The sequence below is a fragment of the Pecten maximus genome, chromosome 17 (assembly GCF_902652985.1).
Source record: "Pecten maximus chromosome 17, xPecMax1.1, whole genome shotgun sequence".
NCBI lineage: Eukaryota > Metazoa > Mollusca > Bivalvia > Pectinida > Pectinidae > Pecten > Pecten maximus.
The window spans coordinates 32,284,369-32,307,740 of record NC_047031.1 but is presented as its reverse complement, the minus strand read 5'-3'; the positions used below and the strand labels follow the sequence as shown (position 1 = coordinate 32,307,740).

Genomic DNA, 23,372 nt, shown 5'->3' with positions numbered 1-23,372 from the left:
TTATCTGTAGAATAGAACATATCACACATTACAACACTAATACTGGGCGTGGGTAGAATGTGTAGACTGTTATCTGTAGAATAGAACATATCACACATTACAACACTAATACTGGGCGTGGGTAGAATGTGTAGACTGTTATCTGTAGAATAGAACATATTACACATTACAACACTAATACTGGGCGTGGGTAGAATGTGTAGACTGTTATCTGTAGAATAGAACATATTACATATTACAACACTAATACTGGGCGTGGGTAGAATGTGTAGACTGTTATCTGTAGAATAGAACATATTACACATTACAACACTAATACTGGGCGTGGGTAGAATGTGTAGACTGTTATCTGTAGAATAGAACATATTACATATTACAACACTAATACTGGGCGTGGGTAGAATGTGTAGACTGTTATCTGTAGAATAGAACATATTACACATAACAACACTAATACTGGGCGTGGGTAGAATGTGTAGACTGTTATCTGTAGAATAGAACATATTACATATTACAACACTAATACTGGGCGTGGGTAGAATGTGTAGACTGTTATCTGTAGAATAGAACATATTACACATTACAACACTAATACTGGGCGTGGGTAGAATGTGTAGACTGTTATCTGTAGAATAGAACATATTACATATTACAACACTAATACTGGGCGTGGGTAGAATGTGTAGACTGTTATCTGTAGAATAGAACATATTACACATTACAACACTAATACTGGGCGTGGGTAGAATGTGTAGACTGTTATCTGTAGAATAGAACATATTACATATTACAACACTAATACTGGGCGTGGGTAGAATGTGTAGACTGTTATCTGTAGAATAGAACATATTACACATTACAACACTAATACTGGGCGTGGGTAGAATGTGTAGACTGTTATCTGTAGAATAGAACATATTACACATAACAACACTAATACTGGGCGTGGGTAGAATGTGTAGACTGTTATCTGTAGAATAGAACATATTACATATTACAACACTAATACTGGGCGTGGGTAGAATGTGTAGACTGTTATCTGTAGAATAGAACATATTACATATTACAACACTAATACTGGGCGTGGGTAGAATGTGTAGACTGTTATCTGTAGAATAGAACATATTACACATTACAACACTAATACTGGGCGTGGGTAGAATGTGTAGACTGTTATCTGTAGAATAGAACATATTACACATTACAACACTAATACTGGGCGTGGGTAGAATGTGTAGACTGTTATCTGTAGAATAGAACATATTACACATTACAACACTAATACTGGGCGTGGGTAGAATGTGTAGACTGTTATCTGTAGAATAGAACATATTACACATTACAACACTAATACTGGGCGTGGGTAGAATGTGTAGACTGTTATCTGTAGAATAGAACATATTACACATAACAACACTAATACTGGGCGTGGGTAGAATGTGTAGACTGTTATCTGTAGAATAGAACATATTACATATTACAACACTAATACTGGGCGTGGGTAGAATGTGTAGACTGTTATCTGTAGAACATAACATATTACATATTACAATAAAATAAAAGGTTTTGTCAGAGACATATCTATATATGTCTCTGGTTTTGTATTGGAAACGGAAACTCAAAATATGTAATAAATAGCAGTGTAGACCAAAATTTGCAAATACAAATATCCCAAGTTACAACACAAACCATCGTAAATGATGCCGATTTATAGTGTTACCTCACTGAAGTATACCGGCGAGTACAGGTGCCCCACTTGATATGGAGGCGCCTCTCACTGGCAGTTCATGCAAGCTTCAACTGTTAATTCTTAAATACAGTATACCTGGTGGTTTTGTTTTGAAGGCCACGATCTCGGATGACAGCCCGTCGTTATCACGATACTGACTTTCGACCCGGAAGTAGTACGTTGTGTTGAACTGTAGGTTTTTCAAGGTCGTTACCTCATTCTTCTCGTACACAAAAGCCTCGTTCTGAGGTGAAAAGGTTGGGTCGGTCGTATAGTAAACGAGATATCCTGTAAATTGATTAAAAAAGAAAATTTGAGTAGCATTGAGTAAGGAGATATTTTGTAGATGTAAAAAAATGCGAAAGCGCACTTAAAATATTAATTTAACATTATAATGTAAATATAAACACTAAAGAACTGCATCATTCAGATATTCCGACCTCGTCAGTCATGGTTGCAAGACAGAATTTCACATCCGGGATTATTGAACAGTAATATAAGACTGATGAAAAATGTCATTTATTTGTAACTATCTCTTATAAAACTGTCGACTCGTTAAAATCATTCAAGGCGAAAAAATCGTTCAGATCTAGATATTTCATTACATGAAACAGCAGCAAACTCTCGAAGTCATAAGAGGACGTGTGTCGAGAGGGCATTACTTAAGGGGAACACCGACAGCAAGGGTTTATATGAGGATGTGTGTCTATGGGGCGCTAATAGACAGGGTAATATGAGGACGGTTATCTAGGAGAACACCGACAGCAAGGGTTTATATGAGGACGTGTGTCTAGCTGGACACCAACAACCAGGGTCACACGAGAATGTGTATCTAGTGGACATCAACAACCAGGGTCACATATCAAGGGGACATCAATAACCAGGGTCACACGAGAATGTGTATCTAGGTGAACACCAACAGTACACAGAGCACAGAAAAATAAAATAAAAGACAGGGCGGTAAATAGAAGGAAATAAATATGCATATTATTATTAGGCGCCTCCTACTAGGTACAATGGGAATCAACAAGGATGAACGTTTGACACTCAGTGACCTATATATTGACCTTACCTGTAAGTTGTCCTATAAGTTCACGAGGCCGGTTCCACGTGACCCGGAGTGTGACTATTTCTTCGTTGATCTCTTTCACCCTCAAATTGGCGGGAGCTCCAGGAATACCTACATTAATAATGTGTTTTATAAAACAAACACGAGTATTATCATTTATTAGTAGAGACATTAGGTGTGTCTGTACAATCAATGATTATCGAGCATGCCAATACATGTCCCCTACCGCCCCCACTAAAATTGTAACAGTGACCTTGACCTTTAAACCCTGAAATGTAACCAGACCTGTCGCTACGCATACTGAAGTTGCATATCAACTTTCATCAAAGACCTTGAAGCATGATTGACAAAAATGCGGAAAACTGAGTGGACAGACGGACGGACAGACGGACAGGGAGGAAACCTATAGCCCCCATGCCAGTTTCACCGGTAGGGATATGGAGGGGACTGATATTTGACAATGACAAAGGGTAGCCTATAATGATATATGTAACACAATAAACAATAAGGTTTCATTAAAGAGGCTTGCCCGCAGAGAGATCAGAAAAATTGGCTAATAGAAAAAGATTTTTTACACATGACAGATTGTTGGAATTGTTGAGTTTTTCATTTTATTTTCCTTATAAAACGCTGAAAAGTGATATTAAAACCTCATTTTTAAATATTATTTATTTAATCGCAACCCGCAATAAGTCTAATTTGATTGACACATTCAAAGGCAGCGGCGATTTACAAAGAAGATTTGCCGTTATATTCCATACATTTCCCTCTCAGGTTGAGTTTTAAAACGTCTTTTAAATACATATTCTGTAATTGTTTTCAAGAAATAAAGTCGGAAAGCCTCTAATTTTGTCACATAGAAACGTGTACTGAAGTTTATTTAGTGATCGGAGATGTGCCGTTTACCGGTCCGTCTGCGGGTAAGCCTCTTTAACAAAAAACATTGGATGTCTCTGTACAATCAATGATAAGTAACTGACGTGGATACCAGGTCATGAGTTGGCTTTTTATATCAAGCATAACGAAAGCTAATTTAATAATAAGCAGAGACATCCGGCGTATATCTGAAATGTTAATTAACATCTATTTTCGGGACCATTTCGTAGCTGCATACGTCAGGGTGAAACAAAAACCAATATTAGTAGCATAGGCAACAGGTGCACGAGTGAAACTACAAAGTGTCACAGTATACCAAAGTTCATATTAATTAGCAGAGACAGCAGGTGTATGAGAGAAGTTGGTATCGATAAAGTGCAACGGAGTGCAAAAGTCCATATTAATTAGCATGAAATAATGTACATGAGAGAAGTTGGTATCGATGGTTAATAATTTGACCTGTATTTTCTGAAATAAAGTGTAACGTACATTTAGTACAAAAGTTCATATCAATTAGCATGAAATCAGGCTCATGAGAAAAGCTGGTATTAATGGTTAACACCCAGACCTGTATTTCTGAAACTACAAAATGTCAGGGAGTATAAACTTTCATATTAATTAGGTAAGACCTCATGTACATGAGTTAAGTTAGTGTTAAAGGTTACCACCCAGACCTGTACATATGCTTATCATTAACACTGATTCTGTTCTCGGATCACATTTCCCCAACAAGATGATGCCGTATGACACTGTCAATATTAAGAAGATAAGAAAGAGATATTGTGGTTCGTGTTGATCCAAAACCCCTCCATATAAGTAAGGAAACATCAACTAGCAATTTATTAAAACAGATAATTTCGCTTGAACACAAAGTTTGAATATTAGAGTGTTTTCAGGAATATATATCGCGTTGTCTCTATAATCTAATTTTGAAAAGATAGAACCAGATATGTTATAGATCTATAATACAGTGTTATTATGTAATCTAAATTTCTGCGCATAAAAATATCAGCTAATAGATACAGGCGTGTTGATCATGGACGATTATAGTGTTATTATACTGTAAACCAACTAATTTTCGCGTTTTCACGCCATACGAATTTTTTTTGCGGCGATATAAATTCGCGATTTACAGTCATAAAAGGTCTACCGTACCTGTGATTGAAACTACTTCGTTGCGATTAATTGTCGCGGATGTTAATCGCCCGTAAAATACGCGAAATTAATTGCACGCGAGAATAGGTTGGTTAACAGTGATGTCAATATATATTTATCACATAAGCATTGTGTCATCAAGTGTCATCAAGATCCTACATACATTACTATAAATGATAACAACTTACCTGAACCTACTGTTACGTCATCAGGGCTTAGTGTGGTTGTGAGGCTTCTGGTCGATGATTGGCTACCTAAAACAACATCGTAGATAGATAGATAGAGGATATCTAACAGTGTCTTCAGTAATACCAAATATATTTCACGAGTGGGGCTAATATTTTGATGTTTTTCACGAGTGCGCAGCACGAGTGAAAAATATCAAAATATTAGCCACACGAGTGAAATATATTTGGTATTACTGAAGACACTGTTAGATATTCTGTTTATTACATTTTTTATCAACGAAAAACCTACCCCGTATGCTAACTAGGCCTAATGTAAACAAACAAATTAGTTTCCCCTGTCCAGGTGCTGACATATATGTCGGGCTTTCAGATTGGTCAATTGTTTTGGTATTTTCTAATCATTAATTTGATTGGTCAAATCAGCAAAAGTGATATTTTTCACTAGTGAAAAATATCACTTTTATAGAGTGAATAATTTTTTTTGATATTTCACTGGTTAAAATGTAATAAATTACAATATGTATATGTCTGTAGCGAATTCCACGGGACCAGACGTAGTTCGTTTTATTGGAAATTATTAGTATGATTTTTAAATGAATTAGATTCAGTAAAATAGGAGCATTAAACTGTCAAGCATGTTCGTCGTTAGTTTTATTTCATACGTTACACAGGAGACACAGAACAGACATTTTTTTCCTTATAATAGTTATGTGTAACAGTTATTTTGGCATAAACACTACATTGTACATGTATATATAGAGGTTGCATATCATGGCTGTTCAATGTGGTATTCATTTCATCCGAGTTGATTTTTTTAAAGTTCTTAGAATTAACAAACGAGATTGAAATAAATCTAATATCAGACAAACACGAGGCCTGTGCTTTCTACAAGAACAATATTAGTCGAATACGGGGGCATTATGACCTGGTATGAATACATGTGTTTGTCGACAATTTCAAATATTTACATTCATTATGCTTGAAAGCATTGGCGCAAAAATTGTATTCATAGGAAGTACGGATCAAAGTTCACAATCTCATCCAATCAAAAAGATCATAATGTCAGATACCATTGATGGTATGTTAACATAATGGTCCGAGATATTGTATCGAGAATAATTATGTGAGATGTCTCTCTACACTATACAAACGTGTACGCTGCGAGTGTGTTTTGTGTCTGTACATATGGTATTGTTTTTCCTGTCTGCACTGTATATATATGCACTGTACTGATAAACCAAATGGTTTAAAGTAATAAAGAACTGAACTGAGCATAATGGTCCGAGAGTGGATTGTTGTAGACTGTAAAAATCACATCCATATTTAAATATTATAATACTTTTAATATTTCATAATACAAATTATGGTATGCACGCGAATCTATCTATATCGTTATAATGACCTACCTGCTCTGCCCATTTTGAAAACAGGGCGACTTTCTCCAATGTTGTTGAAAGCTCTCACACTGACGATGTACTGGCTGTTCTGCCCTGGAGACAAAAATAACAGTATCATATGGTTAGTATGTATGAGATAGCCTACTGACATCGATATGTAAGTATTCGGGTGACGACTTGTCTCTCAGCTAGGACAGGACGCAATAAGAATTGTACTTACGGCAAAAAAAAAAACAAAAACAACAAGCAGACCGTAACAGGTTAACCAATGCCATAATGAATGTTGATAAGAAAATGGCTGCATTGACTAACAGGCTGGTCTATCAGACACTTGTTAAAAAACACGTGTATTCCTTGTAAGCCGAAGTCTAAAAAATTCTGTTTCATACATTGGATATTTGAAAGCAAAGGGAGGTGATACCAAATCTCGTTTCACATTGACGAATCGGAAAAAACAATATCTTAAACTTCCTTGGGCAAAAATAAGAGAATTCCGACCATAAACAAAACCATAATTTAACTAAAAACGAATAAAACCGGGAAATAACTTAAACATTATTTAGAGTGTAACCTGATAAACGTGCAGCCGTCTTGTGTTTCATCGATAACACCTGCCATATAAATCTAGGTCAAATCAACTCTGTACACGACATATAGTGCTTTGATTTCTTCAACGATGGTGTAATATTTCTACATTTTGGTTTGATTTAAACGATGTAGCTTTATGTTTTTGGATTATATTGATTTTTACAGAAATGAGAATCCAGCACGAACCGCAATAATTTGAACCAGTCAATTGAAAATAAAGGTGTAATTAAGAAATAATTAACGATGATTCGTGTATTATTGCAGGATATACAACGAGGACGAGGATATTTTGCAATTGAATTAATAACGAAGGCCGCAGGCCTGAGTTATTAATTAAAATTGCAAAATATCCGAGTCCGAGTTGTATATCCTGCAACAATACACGAGTCAAAGTTGATTATTTCTATTCTACCATGTACTGTTTAGTTCTGAGATCGACCTCTTTCTAATAGAAAAACAGCTTCTGAGATCGACCTCTTTCTAATAGAAAAACAGCAAAGAAACCCCGAGAAAACCTTGTAATTTATTTCTTGAGTATTGCATTATTTGTTGATGAAATATACAGGCAATACAGTACTACGATCAAGAGCATCTATCATATGGCATTGATTTTGAAAAGAAAAAAAAAAAGAAAAAAAAGAGGGGGCCTCCGTAGGATTCGAACTCGCGTCGTGATAAAAACTTATTGAAAGACTAACCCATTAGCCCACTCGGCTATGGTAACCTTTCATATAAGCGGGTGAATATTAGATATATAAAATTGTTACAGCGGTGACTCCCGACGGTGTATTATTGGCACGAGCGTGGGTTATTGGAAAATAATACATGGTTTTAAACCAATCAAAACTGGCGTTGCATAGCAAACATGCTAGAATGTGAATTAAACACCTACACGTTATCACCGGTAGAAACGCAATTACAACTCTATTTATTACCTGTAACCAAAACTACGTAAATCTGGGGTGATTATCGCCTCCTGTTACACGGAGGTAATGGTAATGATTATCGACTTGATGTGTGACAACGGAGATGGTGACAGTTTATCGTCAATATGGCGGCTCCACTGACAGAGTGCCGCTCCCGATAACGAGCTTCTTAATGTAACTTAAATGAAATTAGAAATGGGAGGAGACAGCCAAACGACAATACGATGAGAATATTTTAAGGTTTGGTTTTGTATTGTTTAAAGTGCTTTCAACAGACATGGTCATTCAAGAACGACTTCCCCTGCGTGTGAAGTCTGTGGCATGTTCGTAATTCCATCCTTGGGTTAGGGTTTGGGTTAACCTAACCCTAACCTAACCCTAAACCGTAACCCTAATCAAACGCGAAAATCACGGTAGGACATCACGTGACATAAGTGGTGAATCCACGATATTTCAAGATGTTACCGAACGCTTGTCAATGAGACAATGGGATGAAGAAAGTTACTGAGAAAGAGGAAACTAGAAATGATCCATAATTTAGTCGCCTCTTCCGACCATGCAACGGGGCAGCAGGTGCTCAAGCTGAACCTATTGTGAGCTGGAAAGTACCTCATGACCTACATTTAAGAAAGATACATTTGTATTTCTATTTAAGTGTAACCACCACACTATTTTATGGGAAAATCCAGAAAATCACAAAATATTACTACTCAAGCCTTATAACTCCCTGTGTCCTGCAACAATATAGAAAGACGGAACATCTATGATACTTGATGCAGAGTTTTGTTTAAATGGAGGATTTGTGAGACGAAAGTTCCTTGTGTATTCTGACAGTCATTCAATTAGCGTGGAGAACAGCCCAGCAGATTATCAACAACACAAGATTATGAAGATAATATTCAAAAGAATAAAATTATAATGATGTATTCAGAAGAGTAGGATTATGAAGATATATCCAGAAGAGTAAAACTATAATGATATATTCGGAAGAATATGATTATAAAGATACATGTATATTCAAAGGAGTAAGATTATAAAAATAAACTGTAAAAGTGGATATTTTCGCGTGTGGAAATTTTCGCTTAGCCAGCTTCCAAAGTGTTCGCAGTGTGGATATTTTCGCGCCGTCACGATATTTTTGCGCTAACTTGTATCTTTTATATTTAGTATTTTTATGTGTTAATATATTCGCGTGTGGACATTTTCGCGGATATTTACTGATAGCGAAATAAGCGAAAATTTCCACATCGCGAATATTTCCACTTTTACAGTATTCAAAGGAGTAAGATTATAAAGACAGTGTTAAAGAAAGACGTACAATTCACATGGACAGTACTATACAGTGTACAACCTGTAATGCATATTTTACCGTCTCATTCAGTTAAAAACATACTCATATCCGTTAACTTACGTAATCCTGTAATGGTATGTTCCGTTTGCGCATGATCCAGGATATCTCGATAGACTTCCGGTATAAAACGCCCGTATCCGACAACGTACCCTGTTACCGGAACCCGGTTGTCACTAGGTTGATTCCAGGTCACGTGAAGACCCATATGATGTGACGTCACAGACACGTTCAAAGGAGGGGAAGGTACTGATAAAATCGCTGGTTAAAGAAAGATACAATTTGAGGTTAAAAGCAAATATTTCTACATGTATAGTTTAGTCAGGTATTATATAGTATATTAATACGAGAAAAAAGAAATATTTCTAAAGTTTATTTGCATATAATGATACCATATTGATATGAAACGAAATATTTCTAAAGTTTAGTGGAGTATCAAAATAGTAGTTGAATACGAGAAAAGATATTCCTTAAGTTTTGTAAAATAAATGAAAACATATTTAAAACGAGAAGAAATATTTCTAAAGTTTAGTAGAATTTAATAAAAACATATATAAAGAGAGAAGAAATAATTCGAAAATCTAGTGAAATATGATAAAGCATATATAAAATGAGAAAAAGTATTTCTTAAGTAGAGTATGATAAAAAATACATACATATAATATAAACGTTTCTTAAGGTAAGTGGAATATGATTATTACTTCCTCCAAATATGAAGAGTTAACAAACATACAAAAAAACACACAAGTACTTCACAAATAACTAATTGAAAGAAAAGAATATGCAATCATGCTCACGATCACATCCTTACTTAGTGACACACACGTGGACAGACACACACGTAATAGAATAATAGCATGCGTAGCACACTATTATGCTATTGATAGTGATATTTACAATGATATTACATGTAGAAATCATACATTTAATCACACTTTGCACTCCTCATACTACATCATCATAGTAAATATATATAGAGGTTACACAACGAGTGGTTGTTGGATATGGAATTTATTTCACACGAGTAAGTTATTTTTTTTAAAGTTACAAAAGACACGAGCTTTAGCGAGTGTTTTTTGCAACTTTTAAAAAAATAACTTACGAGTGTGAAATAAATTCCATATCCAACAATTTCGAGTCGTGTGACCTGTTTCTACCACAATAATATCGGCTTGAATCAAAAGGAAACGTGGCCAAGTATAATTTCGCGTATGCAAATAAAGTGTACCGGTGACGTCCGGGGCCCGGTGATGTGACGTCAATAGATTATTGATGACGTCAATAACAATTACAGCTTGGGTCAAAGTTCACCGTGTTAGCCAATCGAAATGCGTACAGAGTTTATACCACGTGTGGTATAAACAGATTGTTAATCAACGGCTGTAATGACTAACTGATGATCTGAGAGTTGAATAACACAGGGTATTGTGGTAGAAACAGTAATATCCATTTTATAGGGAACAACCAACCAATTGAAAAAATAGATTTTTGAAACAGCCCCTGTGTATAGAAAGTTGAGCCAAGGATACAATGTCTGGCAGCCACTGATTGGTCAGTATGTTATGAAGCGAGAAAATAGATATGTAGCCTGACAGGTAACTATCAATAAGAAATGTTGATATAAATTTCGTAAGTCCGATTGATTTTTTTCCCAAAAGTTCAGGTAATAATAATTAACAGGTAAGCATTTAAGATTTTTGAAAATTTTTACTGCGAAATTCACCCATTTTCAAAATGGCTATCCTGGAGAAAATTTGAGCCGAAGGACCAACTTTTTTTTTGATTAGGTGTTATATCAGACCCTAAAATTTTGCTATAAACCATAATTGTCATATTAATTCAAGAATTTGAATGAAATACTCCAAAACGTTAACACTAAAGTCTATGGGAAAACAATTGGTTGGTTGGTTGGTCTCTATTCTAAGTAATCGTGCAGAATTGTAATAAACCGTATTACATAAATCGCACAATACATTATACAGTATCATTAAAAATAGTATTACGGATAATGATAACAAAATAGAGTTGAACTCATTGCAATAAGTCATACGACATAGTAATACATTGGTGTGATATCACCACGTTACACGCTTTATAAGATAAAATCACAATATTGATGTGAAACAAAAAAGAAAGACGTAGCAAATATCTTTCTACTAATATTGATACAATTGTATTTAGTTCATGTATTGATATTGCTGAAGAATTAGGTATGCACAGTGTGAGTTGGAACTCACATATTTATTATTGTCCCGGAATTTTTATTTCCGGATTTGTCGTCTTATCCTTGCCGTACTTTAGTTCGGCCGTCAATAGGATCACGTGACTTCTTTGTTTATGTTCACTGGCGGAGACAAAATTTTTCAACTTTCCCTCCTCCACCCCATCTTACCTCCTATGAATTATGTTCTAAAGCATGCTTGTGGCGTTTTTTAAGTATTATTTTTACCCAACCTTTTATGCAAATAGTTTTTTGATATTGTTGTTGATTTATCTAATGGCATTTAATAAATGCTCAATTTTCGACAATATTGGTTTTTTGTTAGCATAAAACATAGCAGAGTTCACATGTGTGCTACACTGGGGAAATTACAGCTTAAACACGATAGTATAAGGTTTTAGGTATACAAAATTCACTTATCTATAAAATGTTTAGTTATACGATACCAATATGTCGAAGGATTTTACTAATAACGACAATGGACTGTTTTCTCCAATTCATGTGGAGGTCAATCATAATTGAGAATACCACCAAGAAGAACATGAAATAGATGGTGATTGAACATTACATTAAGATAAGAAACAAAATCTATATATTTCACTGTACTGAGTAAAAACCAGAGCTGGTCTCGTAATAGGTCTGTGTGAACATTCAAGTACACTATGCATGATAGTATATTTGTGTATAGATCCAAAGTAATGACACAGATATATATTTGTCACGCATTTCAACACTAAGTTTAACAATTTTCTTAAAACATAGATTGTATTGTGGAAACCGAATAGCAAGTTTCCATACAGCATAAGGTTGTATATTATTATGTAAAAGAATGAAGCGGAGAAGTCATTATCAGCGTTCATTCTTTTACATAGATTTAACTGTTCATAGTTTCTTACGGTGGTCATTGACTAAACGCTTCCATTGATATTTGTTTGGGAATACACCATTCTTCAAAAATTCATCGAGAAAATGATACAAATCGTATTTTTGTAAAATATTAGCAACGTCAGGGATATAACCTCTTCTAAAATGCAACAGGTTGAATTCGAAAAGACGCTTGATAGGAATTGTGCGTTTTAGACAACCAACGTCCATGGTACATATTCTATTGTCTTTATACTGATGTGTACTTCTACGGAAAACCAACCGATCAATGACGTTCTTGTTCTTGAATCAAAACCTTGAATTGGTTTGTGCTTTTTCAAGCATGTGGATTTCATTTTGCTTTAACTGCCATGATTCACACCCATATAGTGCTGAGGTATATACTTTACATTTAACAATGTTTGCTGTGGTTAAATGATTCAGAGCAATGGATGAGCACCAGAACGAACTAAGGACATAACACCACATTTTAACTTGGAACATGCACGTTCTGTACGTTCGACATTGTTATTTCTACTATCTAATAGAACAGCTACGTGGGTTATACTTTCTACAATTGGTAGTTTCTTTCCATATACAGTTATGTCACATTGAACGGTGGACTTCTTTTTTGAGATAAAAACAACAATTTTAAACTTGTTACAGGAAATGTAAACCTCCACTTTCTACTGTATGCCTCACAAACAGAAAGTAGATACTGTAAACTAGTAACGTTATTGCTTATAATATATACGTCATCAGCTTGAGAAGGTATATATATATACGTGAGGAAAGAACTACTGCACCTTTCCCGCTAAATTCTTCTTCATTTAGCAAATCATTACTATTTGGTTTGTTTGGTTTGCTTTTGTTTAACGTCCTATTAACAGCCAGGGTCATTTAAGGACGTGCCAGGTTTTCGAGGTGGAGGAAAGCCGGAGTACCCGGAGAAAAACCACCGACCTACAGTCAGTGCCTGGCAACTGCCCCACGTAGGTTTCGAACTCGCAACCCAGTGGTGGAGGGCTAGTGTTAAAGTGTCGGTACACCTTAACCACTCGGCCACCGCGGCCCCCACTCGGCCATCGCGGCAAATCATTAATAAAGACTAATATAATTTTGTGGATAAAGACCCAGACCCACCTTGTAAGACACCCCGTTTCATGACTACATTGTCAGACTTGAAGCCATTAAAAGCAACATTACTAATTAATCGAAAATACATTTGTATCATGATATTCCATGTTTTTCCTTGAATTCCCAAGAACATATATATAATGAGTAAAAATGTTTCTTACATTAAATAGAATATAATAAAAACATACATAAAATGAGAAGAAATATTTCTCCAGTTAAGTGGAATATGATATATAAAAACAAGTCTAATATAAGAAGGAATGTTTCTTAAGCTTAGTAGAATATAATAAAAACACGAGAAGAAATATTTTTCTCGCTCTTCTACTTCTAACGGAATGCATACCGTCTCTAGCGTCTTATCGCAGTAATGCTGCATGACCAAATATGGTAATATTTACAATTAAAAGGTAAATATGGTCTACCTCAGGGGAACTACAGATGGGGAAAATCTGTCTTAAAATATCTATTAACGATGTCTCCATAGTTTCTGACGTGTTCCAGAGTCTGATTACGAAAGTAAAAAATACTGCTAGTAACACTGCAGTCAGGGGTATTGTACATGGCACCACTTCAATATTTCTCAAGGATTTCGCGACAATAAGATGTGATCGTTTTACCACTGATGTCATCAAAAGCAAGAAAATCGTCACACTATCTCTAAATCGATATTGTATTTTTTGAATTGTTGTTAAACTGTGACCAGCCTAATCACCATTTGAATACCTGAGTCCAGGTTTTTACGAATCGCACATACAGAGGACAATAGAAGGATATTAGCATCATTTGATCAGGAAGGATTATTATCTTCTGTTAATGACAGGCCTGATGTAGCACGCTATAATCAAAGGCGTATGGACATATGACCGAATCACTGAGTAATCAGAACACATTGTCAAAACGTTGATGCTTAATGACGCTATGGCGTTGGATGTCACGATCCAAGTTTTAATTTCAGAATGAGAACAGTCCATAGCTACAGTATCATTATCTACGGTAGTTCAGGGGGATACACAATTTCCGTAGCGGTAGGTAATTTGGTATCACAGACGAATTTTTAAATTGCTACCTAAGAATCTATAAAGGTCGGTATAGCATATACGTATTTTGAACCAGTTATTGAAGATTAGACGCGAAAACCATAATAAAAAAAGTCTATTAACGCAGACGACGTTAGTGTAGATGTATATTTTCGCAAAATAGTAACAATTATGAATAGAACAGAATAATTGCATTGACCTGAGTTCATGTTTACATCTGAATACAAATTACATGTTAAAATAGGTCTCTGTTTTTCGACATTTTAAAATTTAAACGTCAAATTCCATCAGATGCACACCTACTTCAGAATCTTTTAAAGGTGCTACACCTTCGACAGATAGTATTTTTTATCAATTAAAAACACGAATAGACTCGTATGTATTTTTCTTCAGCAGTAAAAGTTACACACTTAACAATATTACATCACTCGGAAAGTTTCATCTTCTTTTTTATCTTTAAAATTGAAAAAAAACAAAAATTCCATTTCGCTCCGCCTCCATATTGAATGAAATAGTGATTGCGCATTCGCCGAAAACAGAAACACAAACGAGTAGGAACCACATGGCGAAGCGAGGATGGTAACATGTGTTAGTCTGATAGTCCAGGAAGAAGGAAGCATAAATTAGATTATGAAAGAGAACGAAGAAAGGGAAGGATTTCAATCGGAGAACAGAAACAGGTGGAATTATAAACGATAACGGAATCGAACTCATGTGGAAATGACACAGTTGAGTTTTTGTTAGAGGGGCAAGTGTGTAACGTACACACGTACGTAGTGTAACGTTCGGTCTGTTGTCATCTTTACTGAAAACTGTTAGCATATGATGCGATTGAATTAATGGTTAAGATTTCTTTTGTGATATGCAGTTATTGCAGATTCACTATTTATAGTTCATCAGCTTAAACCTGTTGATAAATCACACTTGTATCAATCCAGTGAAATGGGTCCGAAGGGGATAACGCTAAGAAAGCGTTTCGGTTCGTGGGCGACAACATGCACAGGATGGTGATTTTTTGCAACAGATGATATTGAAATGTTTATTTAGTTTTTATTTTCTGTTTGCATTAAAACCTCGTAATTAAAATGTGTAGTTATGATAGGCAACAGGCAATATATTGTTGTCCTAGCCGAACAAAAATAAGTCCACCATATGTTTTCTTCTGTATGTAAATCTCTCCCAGAATGCACTGCGATCAAGGTCAAGAGTATGCAACGTAGATTATAATGTTCAAAAGTTCGTAGCTTCTCGGCTTCATCACGACAATTTTTGACGTTTTAAATTTTTTTTTTTATTTGTAGGTCTTAAATGGACTAAATTTCACTGATTGTCAAAATAATAACAATTTATTACACGCTGTTGGGTGTAGCATCTTTACCTAAGCTCAAACGGTCACTATGGTGCCGGCGACGAGTTGTGCCAATATGAGTTTGAGACTATGTCACTTGTACAGGGTAGAACGTGATGAGAATGAAGCCTTGGTAGGAAAACTCTCTTAAGGGACAGAGCTTCTTTCGGACATCAGAAACATGCACAATTTCTATTGATGAAATCTTTGTCCGAACGGTGACTATATGAGTGTCTGTGCCCACATGTAATGATATCAATGCCGAAATGTACAGGAAAAACGCGTATTGTATACAAATACCGTATGTTTCTGCGGTATTTAATGATACTTCGGGTTGAATTAAGAATTTTCAGGACTTAATACTCAAAGAACTTTGGTTAATCTTGAAAGTAAAACTGCCTTCTGAATGTAAGGATTTTCACTTTTAGTACTTATTTTCCGGTAAGTTTAATTTTGAAGACCTAAACTTTATTCAAACGAAGGAATACCCCTTTAAAGATACAAAGCATGATCAGTGGCGAAAATGTATCCCACATTTCTTATCAGTAATGCTGATGTGCACGTTTCTTACCAGGGTCTCTATCAGTCATGATCTCAATCCAATCGGAGGCTCGTCCTGTTCCATTGACGTTCATGGCCGCCACCGCCACCTCGTACAAGACACCCTGCCTTAGGTCTAGAATGGTATTACTGTTTCAGATTTACAAGATTATCAATGATACAGATCTAAAAGATGATGATCTACCTATTCATCAAAGACTGTTATTGACTATGATTTACAAGCTAATCATTGATACAGACATATCCGATATAAATCTTATTCATCCTAGATTGTTACTGACCCATATATACATGATTGTCATTGAAAACTTGGCAATAACAGATACCACATTGAAACACATTGTTATCGACTCATTTTCACAGAATCACACCTATACTAATATCTAAAAGATTAAATTATAATCTACAAGATTATTACTTTATTTACATGTCATACAGAAGCACAGAAATGGATGACGTAACACATATGTCTTTACCTTTGATGACGCATGACCTTTGTGTGTGGTTGGTGAAGTTTTTGGTAGAGATCTTGTGTCCGACTAGTCGGTGTGACACCACGTAACCCGTTAGGACACCATACCACGATGAAGGAGGAGGAGCATGCCACGTGACCTCAATCGACTGGTATTGAAATACATACACAACAACATAAAGTTTATCATTCTCTAAGCATAGCTCTATTCCAACCACCTACTTCTACACCAAGATTTGCATTTAGATTTTGTGTTTGATGTTTACCGATAAAATCTAGTACTTACCTGTTGCTATGTCCAATATAATATCATTGAAGAAAGCCGTAATCAGTTGTTGGTATTATTCTGCCTTAGTACCATTTCTCTCCGCTAGGGGACTCTCATTATATAAGAAAAACACTAACGCAGGTGGCCGTATATGCAACACAATATTGTGATGTCAGTTCCGGTTTGTTTTTGTTCAAACATTTTTAAAAGGAACAGAAATGCAGGATTGTGGAAACAATGAAGTCACCACGAGTTGTGTCCGGTTTAACCTACGTGATATGTTTGTAAATCATAAAATTACATTTATATTTTCAGAGAGTATTCTGACTCAATATTTACGTCGAAAAGCTTTCTGACTCCACTACTCACCGTTATATTAAATAATGTCGCCGACACATTTGAGGGCGGGTCGCCTGGTACATCTCCAAATGTTCTGACGTAGACTGTTGATGTGTTCCCGTTGACGTCATTGAGATAGGGGATGACAGAAATGGCATACTCTTCGTTGGGGGTAAGGTCAGTAATGATGTAGCGGTGATCCGACCGTGTTACCCATTGGTCAATAATATCAGAAGAGTTTAGGCCGACTTTGATATTTGGACGATAACGGACTAGATACCTGCCAGACAGGAAAGGTGTCAGTATTTTGTATAAATTTTTTGATCCCGTCCTCAGTTAGGATAAATACAGTAGTTATGGGAGAATTCCTTTATCCCATACGTCACACGGCGATGTCAAGACAAGGGATACGGTTTTAAAATTTTACGTCAATAGCGTGACGTCATCATTTCATGTTACGTAACCATCATGCAAATTTAACGCACAATTCATGGAACATTGAGGATGGTGCGATAAAAAGGTTTCACAACACATTACATTTTTTTATTTTATTTTTAAGTATGTCAGAAAATAATCAGACAAGGGTCTGTACCGTTGACAGGGATATCTCGACCCTCGTGTAAGAGTTTGACTGGTCCAGCATCACTTATGCCTACACGAGGGTTGAGTTGTCCCTGTCCACGTTACAGGCGCGAGTAAGATTGTATTAATCTGCATAACACAACGTCAAGAGAATGTATTTGTGAGAGCAAACAAATCTACTGTACATATAAATAGAAGTTACACAACGAGTGGTTGTTGTAAATGGTATTTCTTTCACTCTCGTTAGTTATTTTTCAAAAGTTACAAAAACACGAGCTTTAGCGAGTGTTTTTTGTAACTTTTGAAAAATAACTAGCGAAAGTGAAAGAAATGCCATATACAACAACTACGAGTGTATATGACCTGTTTCTACCACAATAGAAAAGCTATTCTGGGGATGTATGGACCTGTTTTTGTCAACGTGTTCTTCTCATAATATCAGGTGTGGTGTAAGGATATGGCCTAATTTAAATGCTGCTAATTAATATGCAAAACTGACAAATTCGGAAATGTATGGAAATAGTACAATTATTACAAATCATAACAAACAAATAATTAGGTTCATCCTTTCGAAGCAATAAATTGATAAAAACCTTTATATATTTTCAAGAATATAACAAAACTGCGAACTACTTCTTGTGCGTTATCATTTCCAGGACATTGTGAAGCGGCCGTTAAGTGTTAGCCAATCGAATTGCATTGAACCACGTAATCAAAAAATAGTCCCGGTCAAAGGTCACCGTGCCAACCAATTAAAACCCATTTAGAGTTTATTCCACGTGTGGTATAAACTGAATGTTCTTCAACAGTTGTAATGATTATTTCATGCCTTGGAGCTAAATAACACCCATATATTGCGGTAGAATACAGAATAATATGTAGTGCAATGCCCTGTAAAGGTTGTCTTTACTTGGTCAAAGCTTTTTGGACCTTATCAAATGTCTACAGTAATGTTCCCAGAGAAAACATCAAAACGCCCATTATTTTGTTTATTTCTAAGAAAAAAACACTAATCCATTAAAAGTACTGCTTATTTTGAACGAAAGCACGAAGGAGAAACATTTCAAACGAGATAAAACAGTAAACAAACTGCATTAAAAACTCCAATCAATCAAGCTAAATACCTCGTTAGTTCTCCGGAGTTAGGGGGAGACCACTCCACAAGAATCCGTGTAGAATCAATCGCGCCTGCACTAAGTGACGTCACAGAATAATCGGATATCTCCTGGATATCTGGAAAATGTAAAAATGGGTAATTTCATTTAATATATGAAAAAGTTTTGTGTTGGTGTCAGTTTTCATTTTAAAATGCATATTTTTGAATGGAACTAACGAACTGTCAAAGCGAATTCATTTATACTGGTCCCGCGGCCACTGTGATATGTAGTGTACGGAACTCACCAGCGGGTCTGTACGCTCGGGACACCTCGTCACTTATCCCTGCCCTGTTGGAGGCACGAACGAGGGCCACATACTCAGAAGATCTATCTGGAATGGTGAAATGTAATATATTACAAAATTTTAAAAAGGTCGTTAAAAATGCCAATGTTTTTCATCAGTAAGAGGTTTTTATTGTTGTGACAGAGACACGATGGCTGACAACAGATGTCTAGAGCCACAGGAATCACAATATATAATCTTATAATTTGTTTATTTTTTTTTAGAGTTGGACAGCATTATGTATGTTATGGTACATTGCATTGTAATGGAGAAAGGCGTTTTTTACAAGTAAAATATGATAATACCCTGACTGGCCGTTCTTCGTCTGAATGAACCCAACAGAATTCAGCCACATACCATGTGCGTGTACAGGAACTCTAAACTATCGCTACAGTATATACGTGAAAAGTTCAAAATTATCGTATTTTTAGCGCCGCGAACTCTTTTCGTTACATGACCACATTCTCTGTCGAGTTCATGTTTTCTACAATTTAGAAACCCCAATGTGGTGATAGGACAGGGTAAGATTACGCGGGGTTAATATTCTGTGACACAGAAATACATGACGTACGTGCAGGGTTTATCGAGATATTTTTAACGTCTGCAGTGACTCGTCTTCGCTCAAGGACCTCTTCTCCTCGGAACACTTCTACCTCGTACCATTCGACTAGTGTGTGGTATTCCGAGTGTGGCTCTAACCATGATACGACCAATGTGTTGTTATGGAAGTTTACAAACACGTCCGCGGGCGGTGTGGGAGGTATGTTAGCTGTAAGAGAATAGTAAAAAAAAATCACCATCCCGAACGACATCTGTTTATATGCTGTCAAAAGGAGAGAAACAGCCTCCCAAAACACGCATAAATGCACCACATGCAGTTCGCACACAAGAGAGGCTGCCTTTGATTAGCCTCTGCTTTCGATAGGACATTAAACAACGAGATAATTTATACCTGCTTCCCCAAGATCATGATTAGAAAGAAGCGACTAAATTTGGAATCTTCACTTCTCTCCTCTTTCTAAACATTCTTTTCTTGACTATGTCTCCCCTGACAATGCCTCACTAGGTTGAGCGTTCGCCCCATTTGATACACCGACAAAGAGTTCTAAACATATCAACATTCAGTATGAAATAATCAGTCACATGCTCTCTCTCTCTCTCTCTCTCTCTCTCTCTCTCTCTCTCTCTCTCTCTCTCTCTCTCTCTCTCTCTCTCTCTCTCTCTCTCTCTCTCTCTCTCTCTCATTAGGAGTTGTCTGCCCTTACCGTTAAGATAGGCATCAGGGTAGGTGGAGCCCTCTACAAACACCTTGCTGACAGTGTTTTCCTTCCTGCGCATCTCCACACAGATGTTGTACCGCTGGTTAGCAAGGAGACCTGGAAAGGGAGATAATTTGGTTGATACACTTATTACGTGGACTTCAGTGGTGTCACACACGCCGACTAATTGGCGGGGAACTATATGCGCCACGTAATGAATTTAAATGAGTGCAACAATTTTATATTTAAGAGACACCAACAGCTAAGGAAATTGGAGGATGTCAAGGAGACACCAACAGTCAAGGTCAATCGAGGACGGGTGTCAAGGAGACACCAACAGTAAAGGTCAATCGAGGACGGGTGTCAAGGAGACACTCACAGTAAGTTGTAGAAAGAGAATTTTGATATATTTGCAGCATAAAAATCTCTAAAAATCTTTAAAACAGGCGCCCCTACTACCTACAATAAATAGGATACATCAAGGTAATATCTTCCCTGACGACAGATATTTGAGAAATGTCTACCTACTCTCCCATTGTTTCCTCGATATCATATTGCATCATTGTGTATATATGAACGCTCGCACCAACTATTGTTGACAAATTATTAAGTTCGAACTAAACATTTTTATGAGATCTGTTCTCAGCCACCTTCATTTAATGTCTCGTTTCCATGTCTAGTATTCTGTGTATCGTGTACCTCTCGAGGCAGACTAACCTGTGATTGTAGCAGTCTCGTCATGGTTAGTAATGTCCATCACGTGACCATTTGACGAGTTGTTGCCCTTTAGTGAGTATACTATCCGGTAGGTGACGTGACTGCGGTACTGGGTGGGACAAGTCCACGTGATAATCAATGTCTGTAACAAACAATAAGACGCTAGGGAAAATGTATCTAGTAAAGTATTAATAAAACAAGACACGTTAATCTTGTAGAGGAAGACTAACAGAGCAAGGACCCAAATATGAATATGCGAGAGTCCGACAAAAATATATTAAAGTTTACCGACTACAAATTTAAATCCTATACACGTGCTTTGTTGATTTCGGGTTAAAAATACGGGTTTTGTTTCAATGTTTTTATTCTAAATTGTTTTGAATCTTTTTTTTTTTTTTTTTTATTTCAAATTCTGATCAGATTAGGAAAAGAATTAAAAACTTATACTCTTTTGATAATTATAAATAACTAGTGCGTTGTGTACCTACTGTAGAGTTCACCGCTTGGACAGCGACAGTTCCTTCATCAAGCAATAAAACCGCAGAAGTATTGAAAGTTTCCGAATGATTGCTGGCACCCGGAAACCCTTCTGCTTGAACACGAACAGAGTATAACGTCTCCGGCTCCAAGTTGTCAAGTTCATAGTATGTCCGCCCTTGGTCCGAGTGATAACGAGGCGGGTCAAGGTCATTGTAGATGATGTACGTCATAGACTTGCGACGGAAACGCCTGATAGGTGTTATACTGACCACAGCACCAAACGCCGTGATGGATGACACACCTACCTTCTTAACGGGATCGACAAGATCTGCAAAGGAAACGGTAAATGGTTTAGTTAATTGTATTTAACGTCCTATAATTAAAATACGGTGAGATGGAGGAAAGCCGGAGTACCAGGAGAAAAAACAATCGGCCTACGGTCAGTACCAGGCAACTGCCCCGTGTAGGTTCGAATTCGCAACCCAGAGGTGGAGGGCTAGTGATAAAGTGTCGTTATATTTGCATGTCACTTTGTAAACTGGAGAGGAGTGTCATTTAAAACACTGTAAATGCCACCCAGTGCGTTATCTGTAAACATGGAATATGTCATGGCAAAATTGAAGGCTCAGAAACCGACACCAAATGATATTCTTATGTACATCAAAGGAATTTCATTGTCTTCATTCCATTAAATTTACTTGCCTTGGACTTGGTTGACGCTCCTCTGAGAGAGCCCCAAAAGAATGAATCAGCTAGCGATTGGTCTGATGTTCCTCTAGCACCAAACAAACAGCTAGTAGTGTGACCTCAATATTACCATGATATATTCCAGGAGTGCAGAGACCGGAAGTGAACATGACCCTTGGAGTATGAGGGTTTCTTTTCTTCGAGTTGCGAGTTGCAAAATGGGAGTTGCGAGTTGCAAAATGCGAGTTGCGAGTTGCAAAATGGGAGATGCGAGTTGCAAAATGCGAGCTTCCCAACTCGCATCTCGCAACTGACAAAATGTAAACCTTGAGTATCTGGAATGATGGATCTAAACTTCTGTCCATCCTGATTGTGTAATGTATATATTACGTACCTTTGAACTGGTGAGACTGGGACTGTCTGTCTACGCCGTCCGAGGCGGCACACCTGTAGCGACCCATGTCGGACGAACTGGCATTCAGGACACTCAGGACGGATACTATTCGATTGGGCGGAAATTTCTCAAATGTGAACACATACCGGTCAATCTGCAACAGGTTAAAGATAAATATATCAGCTAACATGTCCGTATAATCTATACACTTTGTTACATACGGGAGGTCCATCGCATGCCATCCAGAGCAATTTGGGTAAAGTGTCTTGCCCAATGACACAACCACGATA

At 36.7% G+C, this 23,372-nt stretch overlaps 1 protein-coding gene across 1 annotated transcript in view; it reads right to left on the bottom strand.

Moving 5' to 3' along the window:
* The window catches only part of LOC117315499 (neogenin-like), a 64,049-nt gene that overhangs the window by 7,601 nt on the left and 33,076 nt on the right, over nucleotides 1-23,372 (bottom strand). The window contains exons 10-24 of the mRNA XM_033869710.1: nucleotides 23,083-23,236; nucleotides 22,010-22,329; nucleotides 21,522-21,663; nucleotides 20,811-20,921; nucleotides 20,117-20,314; nucleotides 19,507-19,593; nucleotides 19,230-19,338; nucleotides 17,554-17,803; nucleotides 16,921-17,065; nucleotides 16,455-16,559; nucleotides 9,340-9,537; nucleotides 6,424-6,507; nucleotides 5,018-5,083; nucleotides 2,802-2,909; nucleotides 1,826-2,017 (exon numbers count right to left, since the gene is read on the bottom strand). Of these exons, the coding sequence (XP_033725601.1) occupies nucleotides 1,826-2,017; nucleotides 2,802-2,909; nucleotides 5,018-5,083; nucleotides 6,424-6,507; nucleotides 9,340-9,537; nucleotides 16,455-16,559; nucleotides 16,921-17,065; nucleotides 17,554-17,803; nucleotides 19,230-19,338; nucleotides 19,507-19,593; nucleotides 20,117-20,314; nucleotides 20,811-20,921; nucleotides 21,522-21,663; nucleotides 22,010-22,329; nucleotides 23,083-23,236 (2,269 nt within the window). The remainder of the gene's footprint in view (nucleotides 1-1,825; nucleotides 2,018-2,801; nucleotides 2,910-5,017; nucleotides 5,084-6,423; nucleotides 6,508-9,339; nucleotides 9,538-16,454; nucleotides 16,560-16,920; nucleotides 17,066-17,553; nucleotides 17,804-19,229; nucleotides 19,339-19,506; nucleotides 19,594-20,116; nucleotides 20,315-20,810; nucleotides 20,922-21,521; nucleotides 21,664-22,009; nucleotides 22,330-23,082; nucleotides 23,237-23,372) is intronic.